Here is a 27,843-nt window from a genome sequence, read left to right on the forward strand (position 1 = left end):
TTTCCCGACTGTCTGCGCAGGCGCTAACCGGGAACGGAAGGGGCGGGTCCGAGGCTAGGGTGAAGAGTGGGCGGGAAGAGTGTTGGGGAGAGAGCTGGACGGGCTGGGGGGACGCGAGGGAGACGGGGAGGAGGGGAAGTAGAAAGAAAGGAGTCTTGGGGTCGGAATCCCCGGGCTGGAGCGCACCGTAAAGATAACCTCGTATTGTCGAGGAACCTGAAGTTCACAGTGGACCGGGGACTGACTCAAGGGCAAAATGGCAGCACCGCAGCTCTCCCGACTCTCAGTTCATCGTGCCCTGAAAGTGTCAAATGGGGCGGCCCCGGTGAGGCGGGGAAGGAGGAGGCGTGGCCCCTGCGCTCGGGACGCTCTTCAAGGAGAAAACTCGGACCCAGGGGACTGGAGGGGGCGGGGACTAAGAGAGAAAAAGTAAGGATGAGAAAGGATGCCGTCGTGGAACCGGAGCAGGTTCCGTCCGGAGCCTTGGCTCTTGCTGTTCCTTTTTCCTGGCGTGTCACCAGCTCAAGTCTTTGCGGGTTGGTGACTTCGGAGACGACTTGTCTGACGTCTTCTATCATTCCACCTGTCCTTTAATTACTCTGATTTATCATAGCCTTTATCTCACCACCTGACATGAATCCAGGAATTCTTAACTTGGACTGCCACCCAGGAGTGGGCTTCAGGGGACTTCCCTGGTGGTCCATTGGTTAAGATTCCGTGCTTCCACGGAAGGACCCAACACAGCCACCCACAGGCGGTGCCCGTTCGAACACTGTTCTGGGAACTAAGGTCCTGCAGGCCGCATGGAGTGGCCAAAGAAAAAGGAGTGGGCTTCAGGAAGTCTGCGAACTTCCTGAAGTGTCATGTAAAAGTTAGTGGGCGTGTATGCCATCTGCACGTTTTTCTAGGAGGAAACTTAAGATGGCTCTCTCTAGGGCAAAGGTTTGCAATTTTTTTTTTAAACTGTGGATCCGTTGGGAGTCTACATTGTTCCAGAAAGTATAATAGTATCCAGAGCTTATGGAAATTCCAGAAAGATTTGCATTTTTGAATACTTTCTTCGGGGCAACCTTTCAAGCTCCCTGAGTAGGGACAGCGATCAGCAACCTGTCGTGAGACATCTACCTAGGGCGTATCAGAAAACAGAATCGTTTGGGGGAATCTTTCTAGGCTCGGTCATTTCTTCAGTGCTTTGTGTTTTCAGGAAGAAAGGAATGTGCGTTGCTGGGATAGACAAAAGACATGTAGTGATCAGAAGTGGCCTGTTATTAGGCTTGTAAGGTTGGTTGGTCCCACTCTACCCCACCCCCTCCGCTTACTGAAACGTCATCTTCCACAGTGAATTGGAAGAGGAAAGAAACTCTTGAAGAAATTTTATCAGAGAAGTTTACTAATGCTACACTATCACATTTCTTGGTCTCATCCTATGTTCACTCAGCACTTACATTTTGCTAATATTTGATTCTGGAGTCGATATGAATAAAAACATACCTTCCTGATTCTGATGAATTGATAGATCCCATTATCATTGGCCGCATCCTAACACCTGTGTAATATTGCCAATTATGTTTCATCTCCACGTCAAAGAGTGCTTCACGTTCTCAATACTACTTTCAAGGTGGCATGATATTGCTGAAACAGCATCGACTTAAAACTCAAAAACTCAGAACGTTAGAGCCCGGTTCTAGTCTACCAGGTATCTGTTGTGAGCTGGGTAAGCTTCTACATCTGTCTAACAGGGAAGAGAACACTTGTCCTGTTTCCTCAGAATGCTACCGGAAGGATCAAGTGACATGGACGTGAAGGCGCTTTGTCCGCTGCAAAGCGCTGTATGAGTGTACGTGTGTTCTGTTCACATCGCACTCAAGTGTCAAAATCACAGAATGTTAGAGCTGGAGGGGATCTTAAGAGATCAGCAAACTCAATTTCTTTATTTTAAAGATGAAGAAACTGAAACAATATAAAAGATTATCAGTAGATAAATAACCTTGTTGAAGGAAGCTTGTAAACCAGTAAGTCGTTTTTGAATTCATTAACAATTGTAATCTTTATCCTGTAGCGGTGTTCAGAGAGTCATTAAGAGTACCTAAGGTAACATTCCAAAGAGAGTGTACTGCTAATAAAGTCTCCTCAAGCCTAGAAATGGCCAACCAAACGCTCTTGGTCTGATCAATCTCAGTATGGTTCCTCAGGTCGAGAATTGCAGAGGATGGATTAGTGCTACTGCATATGACCATCTAAGATTTATTATAACCCAGAGATGGTCAGTTTAGGCAAAATATCTCAGAATTTTTTTTTAATATAAAAGTTAAGATGCTTATAGTCAAGAAGAGTCCAGGCTGGACCCCACAAAATGAAGTGATTCCATGGGCTTTGCATAAAAAAATTTAGTAGACCCTCAATTCCTTAATTTCTTATTCTCTGCACCCATCTGGATTTGTTCATGTGTAATACTTTCTTTGTTCTTTTAAATGGAATCCATTGGCATAACTTCCCCCTCCCATATCCCCTACCAAAATTAGACACTTAAATGAGAAAATTAATCTGGAGAAAGCAAGGCCAGTCCTTCCCAACTAAGCATCCGAGCCTTGGAATGTATCTTCACCCCTCCCCTTGGCCTTTGATCACTCAGTTTCTGGCAGCCTCAGCACTGTTGCCATGGAGACAGTGATATCACCAGTTGTGATTCTGATGTCACTCTCCATTCCCAACAAGGGGGAGGTACACGGAAGGCTGAGGGGAGGAAACAAGATCTTGAGCTGAGCACGAACATCCCAGCAACTTCATTGACTTTAAAAGTATACTCTGGAGTCTTCTGTGGTTCACTATTCCAGCTCTACAGAGGTAGGAAATCCCACTGGCCTGAGAAAACAGCCCATTTTCTGATCCTCTGTGGTTAAAAGGGAGAATTCAGTGATAAGTGCTGGGCTAACTTTTAATGTTCAACCTCGCCTCCCTCTTTGCCCGGTCAATTTTAGTTTCACATCAGAATCTTCTGGAAATAAATGAGCCTCTCCCTCAGTACCATGATAGCTGAATGTACCATCTTTGCTGTTGAAGTTTTAATTTTGTTGCAGACTGATCAGATCTCCTTGGCCATACTTTTGGGTACATGAGGGTGTCTTACTGTCTGCTTTCCAATTTCATGATGTGACTGGAAGCTTGACTGTGTGCTGACTTTTCCTATTCATGTGTGGCTGTTCCAAGAGTTGTTGTTTTTGTTTTTGTTGTTGTTATTGTTGTTCCCAGTGCTCTAATAGCAAAGTCAGACTGGTATAGCTCAGAGCCCCAATTCTCATCCACTTCCATCCTCTCACTGTTAGTTCTGGCTCGGTGGCTAGACAACAGAGAACTGGGGGAAGGCACGATATATGTAGCTCTGGAGAAAATGTCTGTACTAACAGGGCAATGGAGGAAGAGGTTATTACTAAGGGAAAGTGAAACTATAGGAGAACCACAGGAAAGCTGAACAGTGAGTGGTACCACTGAGAAAAAGATACACACACACACACACACACACACTTTTCTAATCCTTATTTAAACAAAATCGCATGAAACTGATTTCATCAACAACCAAATTTATTGAGTGTCTACTATACGCCAGGCACTTAGAGAAAGGGAGTGAGAGAGAAAAAGAGAATGGATGTAATAGAATATATTCTTCCTTTTTTAAACTAGTAATAAAAACTAGTCGAGGGGTGGGCTGGGAAAAAAAAACAAAACAAAACTAGTCGAATAAATTTCAAAACTTGATCAGATATGTATCAACCCTGCAAAAGCTTCATTTATGCTGCCTGTAAATTTGAGTTTTTCTGTGAGCTTAGGAACCTTGAGTAAACAAGAGCTCATCCTTATGATGAATACAGGAAACATGTCTCGAGAGGGAGCTGTGGTCTGGGATACAGCACCATAACCAAGCCCCTGTATTGTTGTGCACTCCTGATTCATGACAGGCACTCCTCAGTTATCTCTGAGGTAATAATCACATTGACATTTTTAAGGAACATTTTAGGTCAGTCCTTCCATTGTCCACAGGGTCCCTCTATTGGCCATAGAAAAAATTCTTAGCTTCCGGAATGTTAACCTGCAGAGCTGTAAATATTTCAATGAATATATCCATTGTGTTTTTTTAAAAATTTATTTATTTATGTATTTTTGGCTGTGTTGGGTCCTCGTTGCTGCGCACGGGCTTTCTCTAGTTGCAGCGAGCGGGGGCTACTCTTTGTTGCAGTGCAGGGGCTTCTCATTGGGGTGGCTTCTCGTTGCAGAGCACAGGCTCTTCAGTAGTTATGGCACGCGGGCTCAGTAGTTGCGGCTTGCGGGCTCTAGAGCACAGGCTCAGTAGTTGTGGCGCACGGGCTTAGTTGCTCCGCCGCATGTGGGATCTTCCCAGACCAGGGATCGAACCCGTGTACCCTGCATTGGCAGGCGGATTCTTAACCACTGCGCCACCAGGAAAGCCTTATCCATTGGTTTTAATATTCCCTTTATGGGCCTCAATTTCCTAATCTTTAAAATGAGTATGTTACAATAAATGGTTCCTAAGGTCCATTTATCTTCACATTGTATATAGTTAGCCTTCTTTCCTCATCAAATTTAATAGATAACACAAAGCATCCTTTGCGTCTTTTATTTTCCACCCTAACTCCAGGATATTATTCACCAACTTTGAGGTTAAGAAATGGATGAATCCACTCCTTGGCTCCATTAATCTCTAGACTCTGCTCTCTTTTCCATTTCGTTATGAGACAGGTATACAGATTTAGGAGTCTGAATATCACTATCATCCAAAGGTATTTAAGTACCTCTTTATATACACTATTATCCAGGACAGTTTAGGGAATTTAAAGTCTAAAACAAACTTCTTGGATGCAGACCAACATACAGAAGATATAGAAAATAGAATAAAAACCTCAGGACACATGTAAGTGGAAGTGTTTGCTGACTCTATATAACTAGCAGGTGTGAAAGAAGTACAAGAGTGCTTTTGGCATATTGATTTATTTGTTTTATTGGGATAGGAGGTCTATTAGTAAATCATTGGATAAATATTTACACCTTCGATAAGTCCCTGGGGTGAACATATCCCCAAAAAGAGTCAAGCTTCATGCAGGTCTTAACCAGCCTAGCACACTTGAGCAAGTCATTTCTTTTTTTCTCAGATTCTCCACCTTAAGAAAGAAAAATTGAGCCATCTAGAATTAGAAATAGGCTGTATTCGTATATTCATTCTTTCAGCAGGCAATTAGAAGGAAAATAATTGATCTGGAAGCTGGTTTTGAAGTTAATTATGAATTCCCTTTGTAACATGAGGATGTATATTTCTCCCGAGTCCTCAAAGGAGTGCCTACAAAGTGTTTTGATTTTTTGTTTTATCTTTTTGGCCGCTGCCGTGCAGCATGCGGGATCCTTAGTTTCCCAACCAGGGCTCTAACCTGCGCCACCTGCAGTGGAAATGCTGGAAGCGCGGAGTCTTAACCACTGAACTGCCAGGGAAGTCCAAAAGTGTTTTGAGATTCACGAACTCAGGGCACTTCTTCTCCATTCTAGCTACTTATCTTCTGACTTCCTATTTAAGCCAGGTTTGAGATTAGGCTAAAAACTTTCAGCATCCTCGTTGTTAAATTAGTCTGTCTACCAACGATTTGAAGGTGGAGAATAACAGTAGTCATTTCAGAAATTATTGGCCAGATGAGGAAACCTCTGTTGTCACGTAGGAACCGTCAGACTGCACCAAGAATGAGACCTGGAATTTGAATGTGAATGTCATTTTGTGCTCATCACTTATGTACCCCATGTGAAAAATCATAGGTCAAAATCATTATTTGGTAATAAGAGCAATAAAGTTCATATGTAAAATCAGCCATTTTTATTTGTGTCTTTCCATTGCAGGTTCCTTATATTTCATGGCAGGAGGAGTGGATAAACTTAGGAATAGTGAAGACAACAAGAAATTAATCCAGAGCTTTCCTCATAGCTCAGAACCTGTCCTCAGTAAGAGTAAGTGATCACACAACTTCCTTCCTTTCTGTACTTCATTTCCATCCTTGCTTTTTAATTGTGCTATATAATCTAAGGTCAGTAGATCCTATTGATTTTGTCATTTTCTATTAGAAGTCACTCATTAAGATGAAATGTAAACTGGAGATTAAAAGACCTGCACTGTCAACAGTCCAGGACAGCCTGTTTCCAAGTCTTCTGATTCTTTGGCCAAAGAACAGTGCCCTCCCTTCCTTATGCATGGTAATGGTTCAAGGGTTCGAATATATACACAAAATAGTGAGCTGCTGAGAAACAATACAGGGTTTAACTTCATTGACATTAAAAGCTTCCTTGTTAGGGTTTAAAAAAAAATTAAAATAAGGTACCAAGAAGGTTAGGAAATCTCAGAGAAAATTTTTAAAGAAAAGAATAATTATCTTTCCGGAGCTTGCAAGTCTACTGCGGAGAGGATCTCTCCATATAAGCCCAGGCCCAGGGGTTCTCAATTCTAGATGTACATTAGAATCACCCAGAGAGCTTTTAAGAAATTCAGTGCCTACATTGCCACAGCCTAAAACCACTGAAATAAGATTCTATGGGGATTGGTCTCTCAGATACAGTATTTTTAAACAGTTGATCCTAAGTTTCAGTATTTTTAAACAGGGCGATTCTAAGGTCTAATCAGGGTGGAAAACCCATTGCTTATTCAAGGAATCTACTGTATTGCAGTGTTAGGAAGAGAAAAGAAAGCAGTTTCCCCAGCTCAGTAATCTAAGTTAGTGGGGTGTGAAAACAGGAACGCATTCTTTTGGGAGCAAAGAACAGGTGGCTCTTGAAAGATCTTATATTTTCTTTTTAGTAATTACCCATAATGTTACGTATAACAAAAATAATAAATCCACTTACAATTAAGTTTAAATCATGTGTAATCTGTGTTTGAGTTGTGTTGGTTTTATCTGTGGGGGAGATGTATAGCCCACCACGATCTAAAGTCCTTTAAAGCAAATATTTCCAATTAACCAGATATTCAACCGCTAATAATGCTCCATTTATTTCAAGCAATTATTTTTACAACACAATTTCATTGTTAAAAAAATTAGGGTAAGCTTTTGGACTTTATTATAACAGAATTTTAAACCAGTATATTTGTTGGAATTAAAATATAAATATATATGCCTGTTTCACAAAGATGTTTGTGAGGCATTGGGGAGGAAAAATTGGCCATCTTATCCCATGTTGCTTATTAAGAAGTATAGATCTAAGCAACATTTATAACACAAGAAGGGAAACTTCAGTGTGGAAGCCTGGTAATGGCATTCTGTCATGGAAAAAGAGGGCAGAGAGAAGCTGCCCATACTTGTAGATGATCAGTGGGCAAATATGACAACTAGTCCTGTTTCCAAGAACTAGCAAAGATGTGGTGCTGCAGAAAGTGGATGAGACTAAGGCCAAAGGCCAAGGAGTAAGTGGATTAGGGACCATGATGCTCACTTGTGAGATGAGGCAGTGAGAGCAGCGAGTATAAGCAATTCTTCCAAGAAAAATGACTACAAATGAGAGAAGAGAGAAATAGTAGCTAGAGGAGGCTCGGGAGGGAAGAATACATGTAAAATAAATTTCAGCTTTCTGGAAGACCAAGTAGATGGCGGTGCCATTACAGAGGTTAGGGAACAGAGCAAAGAGTCGGGAAGCTTATGAAAAAATCAACGTCAGCGAAAGGACATCACTGCCTCCAGGGCCCTTTAGATGGTGCATATGACGTCTCCCTTCTCCTGGCATTCAGATACTTGGTGGAACCTTGGAGAATGAGAATTCCTCCAGGACCCCTGGCTAATTGGAAGAGGGATTAAGGAAGCCCTTAATCTTAAGGAAGAGATACTAGACTTGCTGCTAATATAAGTAAGTTAGTGCTCTAGGAATTAATTACAGTGAAGCCTACGTTACTGTAAAAAGTTGGTGGAGGCAAGAACAGAGAGGGACAAGTAAATTAATTCTACTCTGATCACATTGAGCTTTGAGCCCGTACTGAAAATCCAAGATCTGGAAGGTCTGTCAAGCCAGGACACAGAGAGCAGGACACGTCTGCTTAGGTTCATTCATGAGCAAATCTATATCAAGCACCTCTAGAATACACCAGCCTCTGGCCTCTGCACTAGAGATACATATGCTTAAGAAATCTTCCTGCAGTTGGGAGCTGAGGATGAAAAGGTCCAAAGTTAAGTGGGTGTGGAGTAGCTCTTGGGACAGGTCTCTGTGGAGACCTGTTTTCCACATCTCAGCCTTTTACCTTATTTCTCCTTCCGTATAACTAGCCCTTTTGATGACCCATTCTCATTTTTTTTTCTTCTTGCAGATGTCGGATAGGGTTGACTGGTTACAAAGCCAAACTGGAGTTTGCAAAGTTGATGTCTATTCCCCCGGAGATGACCTACCCCAGGACTGGAAAATGGTAAGTGTGAGCCACCTCATAAGTACTGAGTTAGGAATCTGTGCCATTAAGAGTAGCTTTATTCTCTCCACCACCACCTCTTATTCTTGAAGATGAAGTTATTGGGGGGAAAATGAACTCCTTTAGAACAAGTGATATTGTCATTCTGCCTACATCATTCAACTTAGTATCAGGCACCGTAAGTCAGAGTCCTGTCGGAAGATGGAAACCGCACCAGTAACTGAATATTAAAAACCTGTTCAGTGAAAAGTATTTAACTAAGTTAACTACTAAAAGCTGTGAAAGAAGACTCAAAGAGTTCCAGAAGCAGCAAACGCAGAAGGCAGCTACTACCCCTAGGCTGAAAGAGTAAACAAGGAAGAAACTAAGGCTCACGAAAGCTCCCTCGCCCTCAACCAAGGCTGCTTCAGATCTCCTTGGAGAGAGTGAGCTGCAACAGGACAGCCACCTGCATCCCAGTGGTGCTGAAGACACTTGCCAGAGGGTACAGGGGGGACAGAAGGGAAACGCCTCCCACCTGTGATGACCACATAGTGCCCCTCCAGTGCCCTATGTCAACAAAGCCAGCTGCCAAAGGAGAAGTGTTTAGAGAGTCCAGTTCCAGAGTCACAAAGCAAGACAAAAAAGGGTGGACCTGGAGTTGAGAGACAACAATGAATAACTGGCACAGACACTGTGCTGAGTCTTAGGGTCAGAGATAGATAGAAAAATAAATTAGAATTCTCTCCCTTTAAGGATCTCACAATCTAATGGAATCCCCATTGTAATCCTCATCCTTAGTACTAACATTTATCAAACATCTACTTGCATGTAATGTTACATGATCCATATTCTGTTTGTCCACAGTCTTTGGTCTGCCTTATATAGCCTAAGAAAGAAAACATTAACAAATCTACATTAAGACATTCGGACATACAGATACTAGATATCCAATTAATGTAGAATGAGTGCTAACCAAAACTGCTTCCACTAGATCTTTTATTTACTTCTGCCCTTTTCTTTAGAAAAACAACAAAAAAATGAGTTTCAATATTAAATTAACAAAAATTTCTCAATTTTTCAATAAGTGAGAAGCACTCTAGCGGATGTAGTAAAGAATTAAAGTTTCTGTCCTCGTAGACCGTATCATTCATTTGGGAAAATAAAAAATACGCATGTGCTCTAAATAACTAGTAGACACCAATTATAAGAAGTTCGTGGTAGTTGGCCAAATGGATTTTCTGGACAGCAATTGCTCTGGGTGTTTACAGAACAGATCATTTAGAAGTGGGAGATAGGGAACATTTTATAAAGTATGTTTAATTGAGTTAGAGGTGAAGAATAGGACGGGAGGTGTATGTGTTGACTTAACACTAAGCTACTGAAGCAGAAGACGGCTGAGGAGAGAAAATTAAACCCCTTAACCCTTTTCATATTCTCCTTCAGGGCCATGAAAATTTTCCCTGTTCTTAATTAAGAAAGACTCAGAAATAATGGGGCATCCACCTTCCCCAACTGTTCAAGATGCTAGTCTATAAGAAAGTTAAAGGATGCAAGAGGGCAAAAGGTTTGGAGGAGATGGGTGTTTGATTGTCAACTCCATCAACAGAAAAAGAAACAGGGTTAGTCTTTCCGCCAGTCACTCTGACTTCATCAGCTACTTCTGCAAAATTCTTCTGGATTGAGTGGAGTCATGCACATAGGGTGCACACATTTTAGTTTAAAAAACGTAAATAGAGACAATTGAAAAGCTAAAACCCACCAAGCTAACACAGCTCTTCAGACTCCATCACGAAGCTCGCTGCTGTGCTAGAGGGTTGTTTTTCCTTAATGTTCTGTGAAAAGGATTGAAAAGTAAAATCTACGTCTGCATTATAATAAGACTGTACATGTTACAGCCTAATTTTGGAAGCATGCCTATTTGCAAATAGTGTGCCCATCTGTAAAAGTAGGTAACATTAAGGAATAATTTTCAAAAGGCAAAATCGAGACTCTTAATTAGATACAAAAATGAATGCATGTTAAAGATTTTTTCAACTAATTAATGAGGAAATTGGTGAGACGTATTACAGCCAGTGCAAAGGAGAATTTTTTTAAAAGGTATACTTACAGATCAGGAATGTTGAAACGAATGTGCAAATCAAGGCAAAACTGGCCTCTTCCACAGCTAAACCTCCACTGGACAGAAGTTACATGTTTGTAGACACGTTGAATTATTTTGCATTGCTATCAATTATCTGCAGCATACAGAGTTGCAAAGTAGCTCACACAGAATCAGAATCAGGTTATGTGGACAGCTATATGCAATGCTCAGTCTACAGACTATGGACTATAGATAGTGCATAGTTTTCTATTGAAGCACAAATGTTTTTCCTACACTTACCTCCATTTTTATTGAAAAAATCTCAAAATAAGATAAATTTTGATCACAAAATAAGGCTAGTCTCGTCAGATTTGGTCTGATTATTTATATACTTGTAGCAACCAGATAAGCCCTAAGTTTGCTTTACTGGAACTTTTTATAAGGAGTCACAGATTGGCCTTTAACAGGATCTTTTATTTTATTTTAGTTTTGCCTGCGCCGGGTCTTAGTTGCAGCACGCAGGATCTTCACTGCAGTGCACAGGCTTCTCTCTAGTTGCAGCATGCGGCTCCAGAGCCATGGGCTCTGTAGTTTACGGCACGTGGGCTCAGCAGTTGTGGTGCGAGAGCTTAGTTGCCCCGTGGCATGTGGGATCTTAGTTCCCCAACCAGGGATCGAACCCACGTCCCCTGCATTGGAAGGTGGATTATTAACCACTGGACCACCAGGGAAGTTCCAAATTGGCTTTTAAAGGCCTCCATTGTTTGCTGTCCTGAGAGCAGGGAGTCAAAACTAAGAAACTCTCTCCACCAGGTTTCACCTGCAGTCCCTAGAAAAATAGGCATGCATTCTGTTGGATTCCTGTGAAACTATTGTTCCTAAATAGAGTCTCAGCCACTTATATTAATCATAATTTTTAACCTAAGTAGTTTCCAATCTATTTCACAAAGAAACCTGGGAGAGAGGAGGTTTACAATGGTGAACTGTCACATAGCAGCTGAAGTGCAGACTAACAGAGCTTATGGACCAGACAGGACGACTCTCTACAGACATACACATCCCTTATACAATCTAAGTGGCAAAAACAAACACATTCATTAACAGACCCAAAGATTTAACCTCTCTATAGTAAAAAAATAGAAAGCAAAAGCATATAAATTATGCTTAGCTATTAGTGTTTCACTATTCTTACTTAGAAATGATCTAAGTATCCAGTGAATATCCATTAATTAGCTCAATTTAATACCAGTCCAGTGTTTTAAGTTACATAAAGATGTTGGAACTTTATCATCAAGCTGACATACTATAAAACATAATAACTGTTGAAACAAAGTTGGTCAGGATAAATATTCAATTTGATTAAACACATTTATATTTTTCATGATCTTAAACATTAAGTACAAGTAATACTAGCTGATTGGATCTGCATAACCTGTATAAGTTTATGAAGAGCACATCAACATAAAATAAAAATGCATACTTAATGTTATACCTAACTCTGGTAAATCAGAAAAGATGTAGCTGTTTTTATTAAATCAAAGTTATTAAACTAATCTTATTTACCAAAAATTTACCCAACTATGTGAACTTAGACTCCTAAAATATTTCTGAGTTAGGCTCTATAAGAATACTTTTTCCAGTCAGAATAGAGATTCTTTTGCTCAAGAAACGTTATAATATTAACTTGTTAATACCATGTGGAGGTAGGAAGACATTATTACTTACACTTAATGCTTTTCTGAATGGCAGACACATAATGATTCAAACACTGATAAACAGCTTAGAGCCTCAATTCTAAACTTTCATCCAGTAGATTCAAATGTCCAGTGTTTTTTTTTTTTTTGTGGTACACAGGCCTCTCACCGTCACGGCCCCTCCTGTTGCAGAGCACAGGCTCCGGACGCGCAGGCTCAGTGGCCATGGCTCACGGGCCCAGCCGCTCCGCAGCACATGGGATCCTCCCGGACCGGGGCACGAACCCGTGTTCCCTGCATCGGCAGGCGGACGCTCAACCACTGTGCCACCAGGGAAGCCCAAATGTCCGGTTTTTAACCAAAAAAAATTCACAAGCCATACAGAGAAACAGGAAAGTATGGCCCATTCAAAGGAAAGAAAGAAATCAACAGAATCTGTCTCTGAAGAAGACCCAGTGGCAGATCTACTAGACAAAGACTTTAAAACGACTGTCCTAAAGATGCTCAAAGAACCAAGGGAAAAATGTGGAGAAAATCAAGAAAATGATGTATGAACAAAGTGGAAATATCCATAAAGAGATAGAAAACCTAAAGATAAACTAAAAGAAATTCTGGAGCTGAAAAGTACAATAACTGAAATGAAAATATCACTAGAGGGATTCAAAGGCAGATTTAAGCAGGCAGAAGAAAGAATGAGCAAAATTGAAGATAGGACAATGGAAATGATCAAGTCTAAGGAACAGAAAGAAAAAAAGGATTGAAGAAAAGAAACAGAGCCAAAGGGCTCTGTGGGACACCATCAAGAGAACAAACATGCAGCATGGGAGTCCCAGTAGGAGAAGACAGAAAAAAAGGGACAGAGAGAATATTTGGAGAAATAATGGCTGGAAACTTCCCAAATCTAATGAAAGATGTGAATATAAACATCCAGAAGTTCAGTGACCTCCCAATAGGATGAAATCAAAAGACCCACACTGGGGTACATCATAATCACAATTTCAAAAGGCAAAGACAGGGCTTCCCTGGTGGCACAGTGGTTGAGAGTCCGCCTGCCGATGCAGGGGACACGGGTTCGTGCCCCGGTCCGGGGAGATCCCACATGCCACGGAGCGGCTGGGCCCGTGAGCTGTGGCCGCTGAGCCTGCGCGTCCAGAGCCTGTGCTCTGCAATGGGAGAGGCCACAACGGTGAGAGGCCCGCGTACCACAAAAAAAAAAAAAAAAGGCAAAGACAAATGGAATATGGGTAGAAGTGATGTTTGTCACTTCCAGGCCTGGACAACAAAAGTTTCTCATTCAATCCTCCACAGTCTCTGGTGTTTCCCATACACTGGCTCAAAGGAAAGATTCTGAGTCCCTAAGGGAGGGTGAGACCATGCAAAAGCAGAGCCTGAGTCCCTGAGTCACTGCAGAGAAGGCTGCTCATCAAATGCCCTCTCTAAATGACATTACACACAGACACTATATACATATTGAATTGTTTTATTATAGTTTATGATACACATCATTCATCTCCCCTAAATCACCTCCGCAAAGTGGGCTATCAGGTTGGTCCCCCTGGTGAATAGTTTGTACACTGGAACCCACTGAGTTTTCCATTTCTTGGAAGTCTTTGCTCTGACTCCACCACCTTTTCTCTGTCCCTTTCTCAGACATGCATACAGGCAGCTCTCTTTCCTACAGCTTCTTCTTAAAACTAAATTTTGTCCTTTTAGAAGTTCACCCTTGTTACTGACCTTTGGTTCAGAAAAATAATTTTTTAAAAGATTCATATGGAAACTCAGTAGTCTCTTCACACCTCCCACCCAGGCTGATGGGAATGAATTGCAGGACACACCCCTAGCCATGCTCTCTTCCAGCACTTCTGTTTTCACCCAGAGCACTACTTCCCATACACGTAGGAAGTCAAGTTATATTCCCTAGTACTCCACAGTTGGTTAACCGTGTTTCACCACATTACCCTACGATCAAGCGTCTTGACTTCTCCTCCTCTTCTCTTACCCTTCTGAAGTCTAATCTTCACTTGACATGTTTAAGGAGTACTACCTGTCTGATACATTCCATTTCAAGGGTACAGATTATTTTGCGCACATTATCTCATTTAATCTTACAATCATATGAGGAAATTATTTAAAAATAATAGTAACTACCATATCCAGCAATTCCACTTCCTGGTATATATCTAAAGGAAACAAAGTCACCATCTCGAAGAGATATCTGCACCTCTGTGTTCATTGCAGCATTATTAACAACAGCCAAGACATGGACAACAACCCAAGTGTCCATTGACGGGCAATGAATAAAGAAAATGTGGTTCATATATACAGTGGAATATGAGAAGAAGGAAACCTTGCCATTTGTGACAATAGCTGCTATGTGAAATAAGTAAGACAGAGAAAGACAAATACCATATGATCTCACTTATATGTGGGCTCTAAAAAAAAAAAAGGACACATAAACTCATAGGTGCAGAGAACAGATTGGTGATTGCCAGAGGTGGGTGGGCAAAATGGGTGAAGGAGGTCAAAAGGTACAAATTTCCAGTTATAAAATAAATAAATCCTGGGGGTATAACGTACAGCATGGTGACTATAGTTAATAATACTGTAGTATGTATTTTGTATATTTGAAAGTTGCTAAAAGAGTAGATCTTAAAAGAGCTCAGCACAAGAAAAAAATTTTTGAACTATGTGTGGTGATGGTGGACGTTTGACTTGTGAGATGATCATCTCACAATACGTATACAGATATCGAATGATTACAGGTGTTGTACACCTGAAACTCATGTAATGTTATATGTCAACTATATGTCAATGGAAAAAAAAACTTTTAGTCATGTGTCAAAGGTAAACATAGAAACCCCAAACTCACCTGTCCGGAGGTTAAAGAACCCTTCTCCTTCCAACTAGGCACAAAATTCCAAACTGATTTGAGCTTAAGGTAGGCAAAAAATACTAGCAAAATAGATTTTCTGTTGTCTGTCACCAACAGAGAATAGATCTCTATAAACCATTAATCCATTAAAGAAATCACCAAATGGTGATACAATAAAACCACATTCTCAAGCATTGCTGCCACTGGTGATTATTGGCCATGGAAGAACCAAAATGAAAACCAAAACCAAAATTCGTAGAGAGGAAAATTAAAACTAAAAAACAGAACGTCTGCAAAGTTCTGTTGCCCTTTGGATTCACCTCTGGGGGCCTAAGGAAAGACGCACCTGGTACACCATCCTCATGATGACGTTTACCTCTGTTAGGCAAAGCTGCTGGACATCTGGCAGAGACTTCCAAAACTGTTAAAAGATCATTTTCAGAGAAAGGTGAAATAATGACTCTCCTATGAATATAAAAATAAATCGTGAAAGATTTTATTTAACTCATTAATGAGGAGCTGGTGCAGTTCAAAGGAGAATCAAAGGAAAGAGACATATATAGATCAGGAATATTGAAGTGAATGTGCAAACGGAAGCAAAACTGACCTTTTCCACAGTGGGAGAGACAGTAAGTAATTCTTCCCTGGTCAGAATTAACATGTGTGTAGACAAGAATTATATTGCATTGCTATCAGTTATCTACAGTTTACAGAGTTATCAAATAGCTCTGAGAGAATCAGAATCAGAAAATGTGGAAAGGTATGCTATAGATTATGCGTAGTTTTCTACTAGAGCACAAATTTCCTTATAGTAGCTATTATTCAAATTAGCAGAACCATTTAGGAGGACTCTGAACCAAGCTCGGTAGCCCACAAGCAACTTAAACCAGCCTGTAGAGGTCCAGCTGCTTTTCTCTTCTTCCCAAGTAATCCAAACATAACAGAATACTGTAGGGGTGGAGAGTGCCAATTTTAGAGTCCAAACTAGATTTGAATCCTAGCCCCCATCGTGTAGTAGCTGTGAGATGTTAGTCAGTATTTAACTTCTCTAAGCCTCTTTTCCACCTGTGAAACTGGTAGAGGGATACCCACCTTACAGGGTATGTATGAGAATTAAATAAAATAACATGCATAGAGCACTAAGCACAGTGCCTGGTAGTAGACCTAAGTATTGAACAAATAGTAGCCAGCAATTCTATGATACTTGGTAGTTAAAATAGCAAATTATGCTTTAAAGATGGGCAGTACCTGTGGTCATCCCCAGATAGATATAACTCGTTATTACAATGATCCCTTACATTTGATGGTAAGTAGGATACTTTTACATACATTCTTACTTTAGCCTATGTTCAAGTGAAGATTGTAGATTACAGTAGGTGAACATATAAATATGTCCATGTGCTTATCACAGCTAATGTCCACTGAAGAATCTGCATTCACTCAAAACTAATAAATTGTCCACAGATACTAAGTCCTCAATTACAAATCAGATTTTTAACTTCAGTCACGTCAAAGAGTCCACTGGAAGCCATTGAACATATCAGATTGTGCTTGTGTAGCCCAGTAAAGCGATGAATTGGGCACAACTGTCCTTGAATTTTCTAATTTTTTGAAAACTATGCTGGAATAAAGAGACCTAAACAAAACAGATCAACCATAAAAAAATAACAATTAGTAGCAATACATGAAATCTCTGATTCAGCTCAAATGCTACCTCTGTAGCTGCTGACAGTCAGATCTTTTTTTATATATAAATTTATTTATTTAATTTATTTTTTGGGCTGCATTGGGTCTTCATTGCTGTGCACGGGCTTTCTCTAGTTGCAGCAAGTGGGGCCACTCTTGGTTGCGGTGCACGGGCTTCTCATTGCGGTGGCTGCTCTCTCTTTTTTTAAAGTATTTTAAAAATTTGTTTATTTATTTATTTATTTTTGGATGCGTTGCATCTTCATTGCTGTGTGCGGGATTTCTCTAGTTGCAGCAAGTGGGGCCACTTTTCATTGCGGTGCCCGGGCTTCTCATTGCAGTGGCTTCTCTTGTTGCGGAGCACGGGCTCTAGGCGCACGGGCTTCAGTAGTTGTGGCACGCGGGCTCAGTAGTTGTGGCTCTTGGGCTCTAGAGCTCAGGCTCAGTAGCTGTGGCACATGGGCTTAGTTGCTCCACGGCATGTGGGATCTTCCCAGACCAGGGCTCGAACCCATGTCCCCTGCGTTGGCAGGCGGATTCTTAACCACTGCACCACCAGGGAAGCCTGCAGTGGCTATCTTGTTGCGGAGCATGGGCTGTAAGTGCGTGGGCCTCAGTAGTTGTGGCACACGGGCTCAGTCGTTGTGGCTCACGGGCTCGAGAGCGCAGGCTCTGGAGTTGTGGCGCACGGGCTTTGTTGCTTCTCGGCATGTGGGATCTTCCTGGACCAGGGATCAAATCCATGTCCCCTGCTTTGGCAGGTGGATCCTTAACCACTGAGCCACTGGGGGAGCCCTGACAGTCATATCTTAAGGACAGTTGTTTTTGGAGTCAGTATAGTGCAGTGGCCAAGAGCATGGGCCCTGGAGTCACTTCCTGGGTTGGAATTCCTCCTCCGTCAATGATTATAGCTGTATAACCTGAGGTAAGAAACTGACTTAAATCTCTCAGTTCTTCAATTTCCTCTTCTGTAAAATGTGGGTAATAAGAGAGCTAGCATTTAAGTTTACTGCCAGAATAATATTAAATGAGATAACAGGCCTAAAATACTTGCAGCAGTGCCTGATACCTAGTAAGCACTCAATAAATGTCAGTTACATCTATGGGGCTGACGGAGCAGTTAAGACTTGAGAGAGGCGACCATTTTTGTAACTGCTCTTTGAGGTCGTCCTGAATATCCCATATCTTTGCGTTGTTGTAGTTGGATGAATCCTTGTCTGTTTTTCAGGAAGACTCACATGATCCCATCAGGGTGCTCAGCTGGCTCCGCAGAGACCTGGAGAAAAGCACAGCAGAGTTCCAAGATGTTAGATTCAAGCCTGGAGAAGCATCATTAGGTGGGGAAATGGTCCACTCAGGAGACCCACACAAAAGTTTCTGTGTGGACTATTATAACACCACCAGCAAGGGCAGTCCAGGGAGATTGCATTTTGAGATGAGTCACAGAGAGAACCCTTGTCAGGGCCCCAGTGCCCACGCTGGTAACAGGAGCTCAGTAGACGAAGTTTCCTTCTACGCCAATCGCCTCACAAATCTCGTCATAGCCATGGCCCGCAAGGAGATCAACGAGAGGATTGACGGCTCTGAGAGCAAATGCATCCATCAGTCAGTGTACGTGGGGGATAAGCCCGCACCCAAAAAAAGCCTGAGCAAGGTGGCATCAGAGCTGGTGAACGAGACTGTCTCTGCCTGTTCCAGAAACTCCACCTCGGATAAGGCTCCTGGCTCCTATGACAGAGCCTCAGGAACATCACAGAGTCCCGTGAATGTAAAATACAAAAGTGCTTTGAAGATCAAGGACAGCACCAAGGAAAGCAGGGGTCCAGACGACAAGCCTTCTTCTAAGAAGTCTTTCTTCTATAAGGAAGTGTTTGAATCTTGTAACGCAAGTGATGCCACAGAGGGCAGAAGGTCCTTACCCGCAGAGGGAGAGATGTTGAGAGAGCAGGAAAAGCCCAATGACTTCACAGCTTCTGTCAGTCAAGGGATCATCACCTATGCTAACAGTGTGGTGTCTGATATGATGGTCTCCATCATGAAGACACTGAAGATCCAAGTGAAGGACACGACCATTGCCACCATCCTGCTAAAGAAGGTCCTGATCAAGCACGCGGAAGAGGTGGTCTCAGATCTCATCGACTCCTTCATGAAGAACCTCCACGACGTCACAGGGGCCCTCATGACTGATACGGACTTTGTCTCGGCCGTGAAAAGAAGTCTCTTCGTTCATGGAAGCCAGAAGGCCACAGATATCATGGATGCCATGCTGAGTAAACTCTACTCAGTGATATTTGCCAAGAAACCTCCTGAGACTGTCAGGGAAACCAAGGACAAGTCTGAGAGTTATTCCCTCATGTCCGTGAAAGGAACGAGTGACCCTAAAAACCGAAACGTCAGCTTTGCATCCATGAAATCTGAAGGTAAATTGAGGGAAAAAATAGGCTCTCCTGCACCCAAACCCGAGAAGGAGAAGACTTGTGTTGAAACTCTGGGCGAGCACATCATCCAAGAGGGCCTGTCCCTGTGGCATAAAAACCAGCAGAAAGAAGGAAAATCTCCAGACCTCCAGTGTGCACCGCTTGCAGCTTCCAACAAACAGCATAAACCTGCGCCAGACTCTCCCTCGGGAGTTCCTCTCGATCCTAGCAACCTCAGTCCCTCTACGCATCACCCAGAGAAACTGGAGAATTTTATGCATGACTCTGAGTCCTGGGCCAGGGACCTGATCGTATCCGCCTTACTTCTGATTCAGTACCACCTGGCCCAGGGGGGAAGCATGGATGCACAGAGTCTCCTTAAAGCTGCTGGTGGCACCAACTTGCAGGCCAACAACAAGTCCCCTGCAGTTTCTGATGAGTCCGGCCTTAGGTCTCCTCATATGGGGGTTGACCAAGAAGCAGCAGAAAAGAAGGATCTAATGAGCGTTTTCTTCAACTTCATCCGGAACTTACTCGGTGAGACCATTTTCAAGAGCGACCGTAGCTCTGAACCCAAGCCAACTAAGGAAGAAGACAGTCCCCAGTGTGAAAGACCTGTAAGTCCTTCTCCCATCAAACTAAATGAAGGCGATGAGGCTGGAGGTACTTTTGCTGGGCTGACCAAGAAGGTTGCTAACCAGCTAGATGACCACATGAACAAGCAAATGGTAGAACATCTGATGGACTCAGTGATGAAGTTGTGTCTCATTATTGCCAAGTCCTGTGACTCTCCATTGGCAGAAGTAGAAAGTAATAAGTCTGGGGATACCAACAGGCCAACTTCATCCTCCCCAGATAGTCTACATGAGTGTTTGTCAACCAAGGGCACAGGGGCAGCAGAGATCCTCCTGAAGAATGCTTATGAAGCTATCTACAACGAATTGAGAGGCATATCAGCACCGCTCCCCGAAGGGTCTGCAGCACCCAAAGTGATTGTCAGCAGTCACAACCTAGCCGATACGGTTCAGAACAAGCAACTCCAAGCCGTTCTTCAATGGGTGGCCGCCTCTGAGCTCAATGTCCCCGTGTTGTACTTTGCTGGTTATGATGAAGGAATCCAGGAGAAGGTAAGGAAGTAGAATCGGGAATTTGGGAAGATTTTTTCGGGGTTAATTAGGGTTTTAAGTTCTTTTTTTCTTTCTGAATGGAAAGAGAGCCACGAGAAGGGTAGAATGGGGACAGTAAAAATTTGAAGCTCATGCCTCATGGTAGAGATAACGGGTAAATTAAAATTAAATTTTGCCCACTAGGAGGCGTATCAAAGGGTAAAAGGGAGATAAATCATTTTTTTTCCTCTTTTTTTTTTCTGCGTATATTGATGGAAGTGCACAAATAAGGAACCTCCAAGAGACTTGGTGAAAGAATCAGATTAAGGTCTGGGCTCAGATTGAATTCTGCATGACAGCTTTGCCCAAAGAACGAGAAGGAGCTGCTGGGAAGCATCCCATCCTGGGGATGTGCTGCTGGGCCGGGGAGGCGGGGGGGTGAAGGGTGGACTGATGGCCTTTTCAAGCCTGTCATTCCTCTCTTAGCTGGTGGTCTAGGAAGTGTTGGGGATTTGAAGGGATTCAATAAATAACATCCCTCTTCCCCTCACCGTGGGTTCTGAGTCAGTTGAGAAGTAAGACCAAAGAATAAGGCAGATGGAAAATCAGCTTATTACTGTTCTTACTGGTAAAGGTAAGTGTGCCTTCTAACTCCTTTCTTCTCCCAGGTTAGGCCTTGGAACTGCTCACTGAAGGGAAATTTGGGGTCCAGAAAGCTTTTGTTTATGTAGTTGCCGTTTCATGCTAGTGTGGGAGAATTAAGAGAGGCCATCTCCACAGCACGCACGCACACACACACACACTCAGGATTTTTTATTATTTTCCCTCAATTGAGAAAAGTAGAACAATGGCATTTTAAGTAGTAGAAGGTGGCACGAGAGGCTGGGATTATTTATAAAAAGCATTCATCTTCTTAGAAACCAGAGGATGTGGAGAAAGAGGCTTTCTCTGTTTAATATGGGGTATTAGTAACCCTCGTAACTGGGTTACTTGGTTTATCTGATGACCGGGAAGACACAGAACTGTGTAGCATACAGAATAGGCCACACTCAGGCTAAGCGAGAAACTGTGTCATCTGTAGACTTGCTACTCGTGCGGTCTGTGGACCGACAGCATTGGCATCGCCTGGGAGCTCAGTACAAGTGCAGAATCTCAGGCTCCACTCCTGACCTACTGAATCAGAGTCTTCGCTTTAGCAAAATCCCCAGGTGATTTGTGTGCATATGTTCCACTTGGGCTAAAGGACAGAACGTGGAGATCCAATCTTAGGTTTATCCCTAAGAGTCCTCGGCCAGTTCTGTCTCTTTACAGTTTTTCCAGTCTGTACAACAGACAAGTGTTTTGGCACGTAGTAATTAGCGGATGGGCCTGTATTCACAAAAGCTGTAGACTGATGCAAAAAATCTAAAAAGCCTAGCTTTCATGTGTACAGTGTGAAACGGGCTTTGTTCTGACACCATCTTTTAAGTCATTCCCATCATACATAACACATTCTGATTTTAGGTTATTTTGAATTAGAATGTCTGTGATAGAATTCTCTAAAATGGGGACAGTGGACTTGCAGGCCTCCTTGTTCTACACACACGCACGTCTTTGCCCGAAGTAAAGACTGTCATCTCTTTCCTCGAAGAGTGGAAGGGTTGAGCAGCAGCATGTCCAACTTCAACTGAGTGGATTTGCTCTGAGCGTCAGTATATGTTTAAGAACAGCTGGACGAAGTATACATCAAAGAAACTACCTAAAAATGAGTCACAATTTGTTTTTGGAAAGAGATTTAATTAACATATGCAAACATTTTCATGCGATGCAGGTGATTGAACCTGGTAACACTGGGATGCCCATGAGCCCAATTCCTTTAAACAAATTTGCATCCATTTTTGAAGAAGTATGTGTGCATAGTTCAAAATCCAAAGGCACAAAAAAAGATGCACACTTAAAATTAAGGGCTTTTTCTCATCTTTATCTCCCATCCCATTGCCCTCCCTGGAGAAAACCATTCTGATCAATTTCTTGTTTATCCTTCCAGAAATGCCTATGCATGTACAAGTTAATACTTTTATATACTTATCTTTCTTTAAGTCACAAATGGTAGTCTTTTATCTATGTGTATATATTCTCTTCTGCAACATATAGAGTTGCCACATTCTTTTCTAATGGCTGCATATTTACTGTATGCAGGTGCTGTATGTAACCACTCTTCTATGGATGGACATTTCAGTTACCAGTATTTTGCTGCTATAAGCAATGCTATATGCACAGATTCAAATGTATCTGAACATGTGCTTGTAGATTGGATATGTATTCCCCAATGCCTTTTATAGAGCTTGCACCAACAATATGACAGTGTCTACTTGCCACAGTTTAACCAACAGTCCATTCCAGACTTTTGACCTTTGCCAAGTGTCGCCTTACTTTTCACATATCTTATTAGGAACGAGGGTGAATACCATTTCATATGTTTAAGAGCCATTTTTCAGTCCTTTTTCATGGATGAATTACTTGTTCATGCCCTCTGCCCATTTTTCTGTTGGGTTGTTGGTCTTTTTTTGTTTATCTCTGAGAGTTTTTTTATATACAAGGAAATTAGCCTTTGTGATATTTTTATCATTTGACTTTTGATTGGTGTTTTTTGTTGTTTTTGCCATACAGAATTTTGAAAATGTTTATGTAGTCAAATATGACAGTTTATCTTTTCGTATTTTGGAAAACATTCTCTACCACAAAATATTAACAAGACTTCCCCATGTTTTTCTTCTAGTATCTTTATGATTTTTTAAAAAAATGTTTAAAACTTTGATCCATGTTGAATTTGTTTTCACATAAGGTGTGATGTAGGGATGCAATCTCTTATTTTGTTTTCCAGATAGCTGTCTTTTTTTTTTTTAACATCTTTATTGGAGTATAATTGCTTTACAATGTTGTATTAGTTTCTGCTGTATAACAAAGTGAATTAGCTATACATATACGTATATCCCCATATCCCCTCCCTCTTGCGTCTCCCTCCCACTCTCCCTATCCCACCCCTCTAGGTGGTCACAAAGCACCAAACTGATCTCCCCGTGCGATGCAGCTGCTTCCCACTAGCTCAGATAGCTATCTTTGTTTTTTTTTCAAAGCCTTCTATTCCATTGAATCATTTGTCTATTCTTACTAGTTTAATACTATTTTCATAGCATATTGATTTAATTACTGTAATTCTATAATATGTTTTAATATCTGATAAGGACTAGAGACTCCTTACTTCTCTGTCTCAGAAATTTTCTAGGCGCTATTTCTCAGTTTCACCCCCAGCTGCAGGCAACCATCAACCTGCTTTCTAGCATTACAGATTTGCCTCTCCGACATTTTACATAATGGAGTCATAAACTGTGCAGCCTTTTCCATCTGCCTCTGTACACCTAGCATAACGTTTTTGAGGTGTATCCATACTGCAGTATATGTCAGTAGTTCATTTCTTTTATTGCTGAATATTTTATATGTTTTCCCTATCCACTCACCAGTTAACAGACATTTGGGTTGTTCCCACTAGTTGGCTATTATGAATAACACTTCTGCGCACATTCACATGCACATCTCTGTGTGGACATAACGTTTTCATTTCCCTTGGGTGACAAGGAGTGTAACTGCTGCATCTTACGGTAGGTGTACTTTCTTAAGAAGCTGTCAAACTGTTTTCCAAAGTGGCTGTACCATTTTACGTTCCTACCAGCAATTTTTGTTGATTTCAGTTTCTCATTATTCTTTTTTTTTTAAATTATAGCTGTTACAGTGGTTTCTGAGTGTGGATTTAATTTGACATACATACATTAAAATGACTAAAGATGTTGAACATCTTTTTTATGTGTTCATTAGCCATTCATATATACTCTTTGATGAGTTGTCTGTGGAAATCTTTTGCCCATATTTTGACTGGGTTACAAGAATATAAAGTTACAAGAATGCTTTATGTATTCTGGGTACAAGTCCTTTGTCAGATATGTATGATTTGCAAATATTTTCTCTCAGTATGTATCTTGTCTTTTTACTTAATGGAGTGCTTCAAAAAGCAAAAGTTTTTAATGATGACATCTAATTTATCACTTTTTGCTTTCATTGCTTGTGCTTTTGATGTCATATCTGATAAATCTTTGCTTAACTCAGTGGTTCTCAACTGGAGGCAGTTTTGCCCCCAAGGGACATTTGGCAGTGCCTGGAGACGTATTTTCTTGTCACAACTGGGAAGGGGGAGTCTAGTGGGGAGAGGCCAGGGATGCTATAAACATCCTACAGTGCACAGAACAGCCCCTCAGCAAAGAATTACCTGGTCATAAGGTCAGTAGAGCCAGATTGCGAAACCCTGACCTAATAACCAGGGTCATGAAGATTCTCTTGTTTCTTTTCTTCTAAATAATAATTTCAGCTCTAATATTTAGGTCTGTGACCCATTTTGAGCTCATTTTCATGTATAATATGAGGTAGGTGTCTAGATTCTAGATTCACACTTCTGCGTGTGGGTATGCAGTTGTCTTCAGCACCTTTGTCGAAAAGACAAATGGACATCTGGCCCTTTTGAATTCTTCCCCCTTTATACCAACAGAATCACCACAAATGTTGAGGTTCAAGCTCTCTTTTGATTGGTGTTTTCATGGTACGTCTTTTGCCATAATTTTACTTTTAACTTACCTATATCACAAAATGGTACAGCCACTTTGGAAAAGAGTTTGACAGTTCCTTAAGAAAGTATACTTACCATAAGGTGGTTCACGTTACCATTTTCCATAGGCAACGTAAGTAGGGTCATTTTTTTTAAACTATTCTGACAGCAGTTGGTGTGTTTAGACCATTTACAGTTAGCCTAATTATTGATATGCTTGGATTTAGGCCTATTATTTTAATGTTAGTTATGTTTATTCTCTCTGCTTTTCCTGTTTTTCCTTTTGTTGCCTTCTTTTGGATTATTTAAACAGTTTTTAGTTGTCCATTTTAATCTATCGTGTTTTCGTCTGCATCTCTTTGTGTAGTTTTTTAGTGGTTTCTCTGGGGATCACAATAACATACCTAACTTTTCAGAGTCTAACTAGAGTCAATAGTTACCACTTAAATTGGAATGTAGAAATCTTCCTACCATATAGGTCCCTTTACTCTTCTGCCTTAGGTTGCAGTTATTTTATGTATTTAGTTGCAAAAATCCTTAGGCAATGTTATTTTTGCTTTCAACCGTAAAGCACATTTTAAAGAATGGAGGCGAATCGTTTATCGTTTATCCTGAGATTTTGACTCTCTCTTTTGTTCTTTGTTCACTCCTTATGTTCCCAGTTTCCTTCTGATACCATTTTCCTTTTGCCCGAACAACAAGAGTGCATTTTCTGGCAATGAATTCTCTTAATTTAATACGAATTTTTCTTTATTTGACCTTCATTCCTGAAGTATATGTTTGCTGGACATAGAATTCTGGTTTGATAGTTCTTTTCTTTTAGTGCTTAAAAAGTGCTGTTTCACCTCCTCTGTCCTCTATGGTTTCTGACGAGAAACCTGCTGTCGTTCGAATTGTTCCCTTTCACAAAATGTGCCATTTTTCTCTGACGGCTTTTAGATTTTTTTTTCTTTTTCTTCAGTTTTCAGCAATTTGATTGCAGCGGGTCTTGAAGTGAATTTCTTTGGGTTCATGTTGTTTCAGCTTCACTACGCTTCTTGAATGTGTCAGTTATGTCTGTTGGCAAATAGGGGAAGCTTTCACTAAGTATGTTTTCTGTACTCCCCTCTTTCTCCTCTCCTTCTGGGATTCTAATGACATAGATGTAAAACCTTTTGGAATTGTTTATCTTCTCAGTCTTTTTGAAAGAGGTTGAATCAGTCTCTTACCCTGTTCAGTGCGACGCATTTCTATTGCTCTTTCTTCAAGTTTACTGGGTTTCCTCTCTCATCTCCGTCCATTTAGTTTTCATTTGGGATTTTGTATTATTGTTTAGTTCCAAAATTTCCATTTGGGTCTTCTTTATATCTCCTCTTTGCGGAGACTTTGTCTTTCCATTTGTTTCAGGAGTATCCTCATTATTGGGTTGGCCAAAAAGTTCATTTGGGTGTAGCCGAAGATGTGATGGGAAACCCCGAACGAACTTTTTGGCCAACGCAATACTTCAGTCTGCACGGAATTTCCCCTGAAACAGTTCCTGATTTTTGGCCTGTTCATTTGCCCTTTGACTTTCTCACACAGTCAGGTGCGGAATGCACAAAATATAAACTTTGATTCCTTTGTTGCTGCGAGGATTCCGGGTGGGATAGCAATGGACTGTGCTCACATTAGAATACTTGCTTTGGCTCATTGTTTCTCATTTTAAGCTTGGGAAGAGACCTGGGTATGAGTATTACCTCCGCTAATTTCTAGCATTGTATTACTGACAGTCTTCACCTCTCCGGGCAGCGTTTTCGTGGGGGTTGAATGGATCTTTGAGTCACCTTCCTGCTCTAACATCCCAGTGTTGTCTGGTCTATGGGGCAGGGAAAGCAGCACCCACATTTGTCCTTTGTCTCTTTCTCTCCTGCCCTTGTCAGTCTTGGGACAATGGTGGAGCCCGTTTTATGATGCTACAGTGAACTTAAGAACTTTAGAATCCTGAGAAGGCAAGAAGACCATTGACCAAACACCCACTGGGAGCAGGAGGTTTTTAGTCTTAGTGGGAAATCACATTTTCCGTATCACGGACAGGGGGATGTTACTTAAATTAAGGGCGATGTAACCACCTTTCTTTTGTCAGACAGGCCAGTGAGCGGCCCGGTTACGGACATCTCCTCAGCGTCTCCCTCGGGGTCCCCCCGCTGCAGGGGCTCTTTTGCCCTCGCCTCGGCAGCCCTTCCCCGCCCTCGGTGGGATGCTCGGCCGCTCACCACTGCTTTCCTTCCCTCCCTCAGCTACTTCAGCTCTCGGCAGCCGCCATGGAAAAAGGGCGCAGCGTAGGTGAGGTTCTGCAGTCGGTGCTGCGCTATGAGAAGGAACGACAGCTGCACGAGGCGGCGGGCAACGTCACGCGGCTGCAGCTGCTGGACTGGCTGATGGTGAACCTGTGATGGGGCCGCTGCCCTCCCCTCTTCCCGCGCTGGGCCCGGCCCTCGTCCCCTCCCTGCCTTCTCACCTCCGCAGCCCCCGCCTCCGTATCATCACAGAGCCCCAGCGTCACCTTCATACCACTCACATCCAAGACACGTCATCTTGTGCTAGTCCCTGGATTTCGCATTTTCCTGTCCATGTGAGCAAGGACATAAAAAAAAAAAAAAAAAAAGGCTTCGGGTATTTTGTTTCCTTGGCATCCAATGGGACGGTAAGGTGAAGCAATCTCAGCAAGGAGAAAGAACCCGATGGCTAATAGCAGAAGAAAACTGCTGCCGGCCTGAGAGACCCCAGCAGACGCCGTTTGGCCTGTTGTCTCTGGATCCCCCCGTCAGTGCCTTGCAGCTCCCCTGCGTTCAAGTGGTCCCTAAAAATAAGCCACAATTCATCAAGCGTCATTTCAGCCCTTTATAACCTTGTAAATATTTTTCAGTATCCGATCTAAATCCTCCTAATTAGGCTACCAGGACTTGGCTCCTTGTCCTGTCTCC

The 27,843-nt window shown here is 41.9% G+C and overlaps 1 protein-coding gene across 1 annotated transcript; it reads left to right on the forward strand.

The window, feature by feature from the left end:
- The first annotated feature begins 2,727 nt into the window (after positions 1-2,727).
- Positions 2,728-27,507, forward strand: AKAP3 (A-kinase anchoring protein 3). The gene is made up of 5 exons (XM_060165551.1): positions 2,728-2,844; positions 5,893-6,000; positions 8,336-8,431; positions 17,974-20,289; positions 27,157-27,507. Exons 3-5 carry the CDS (start codon positions 8,336-8,338, stop codon positions 27,310-27,312), a joined length of 2,568 nt encoding a protein of 855 aa, XP_060021534.1. The 5' UTR covers positions 2,728-2,844; positions 5,893-6,000; the 3' UTR covers positions 27,313-27,507.
- Positions 27,508-27,843: the final 336 nt, after the last annotated feature.

Source organism: Lagenorhynchus albirostris, chromosome 11 (assembly GCF_949774975.1).
Source record: "Lagenorhynchus albirostris chromosome 11, mLagAlb1.1, whole genome shotgun sequence".
Lineage (NCBI taxonomy): Eukaryota > Metazoa > Chordata > Mammalia > Artiodactyla > Delphinidae > Lagenorhynchus > Lagenorhynchus albirostris.

Coding starts and splice junctions, on each gene's coding strand:
- AKAP3 (XM_060165551.1), top strand. CDS start 8,336: ATGTCGGATAGGGTTGACTGGTTACAAAGCCAAACTGGAGTTTGCAAA. Junction 8,432..17,973: donor TACCCCAGGACTGGAAAATG/GTAAGTGTGAGC, acceptor TCTGTTTTTCAG/GAAGACTCACATGATCCCAT. Junction 20,290..27,156: donor ATGAAGGAATCCAGGAGAAG/GTAAGGAAGTAG, acceptor TCCCTCCCTCAG/CTACTTCAGCTCTCGGCAGC.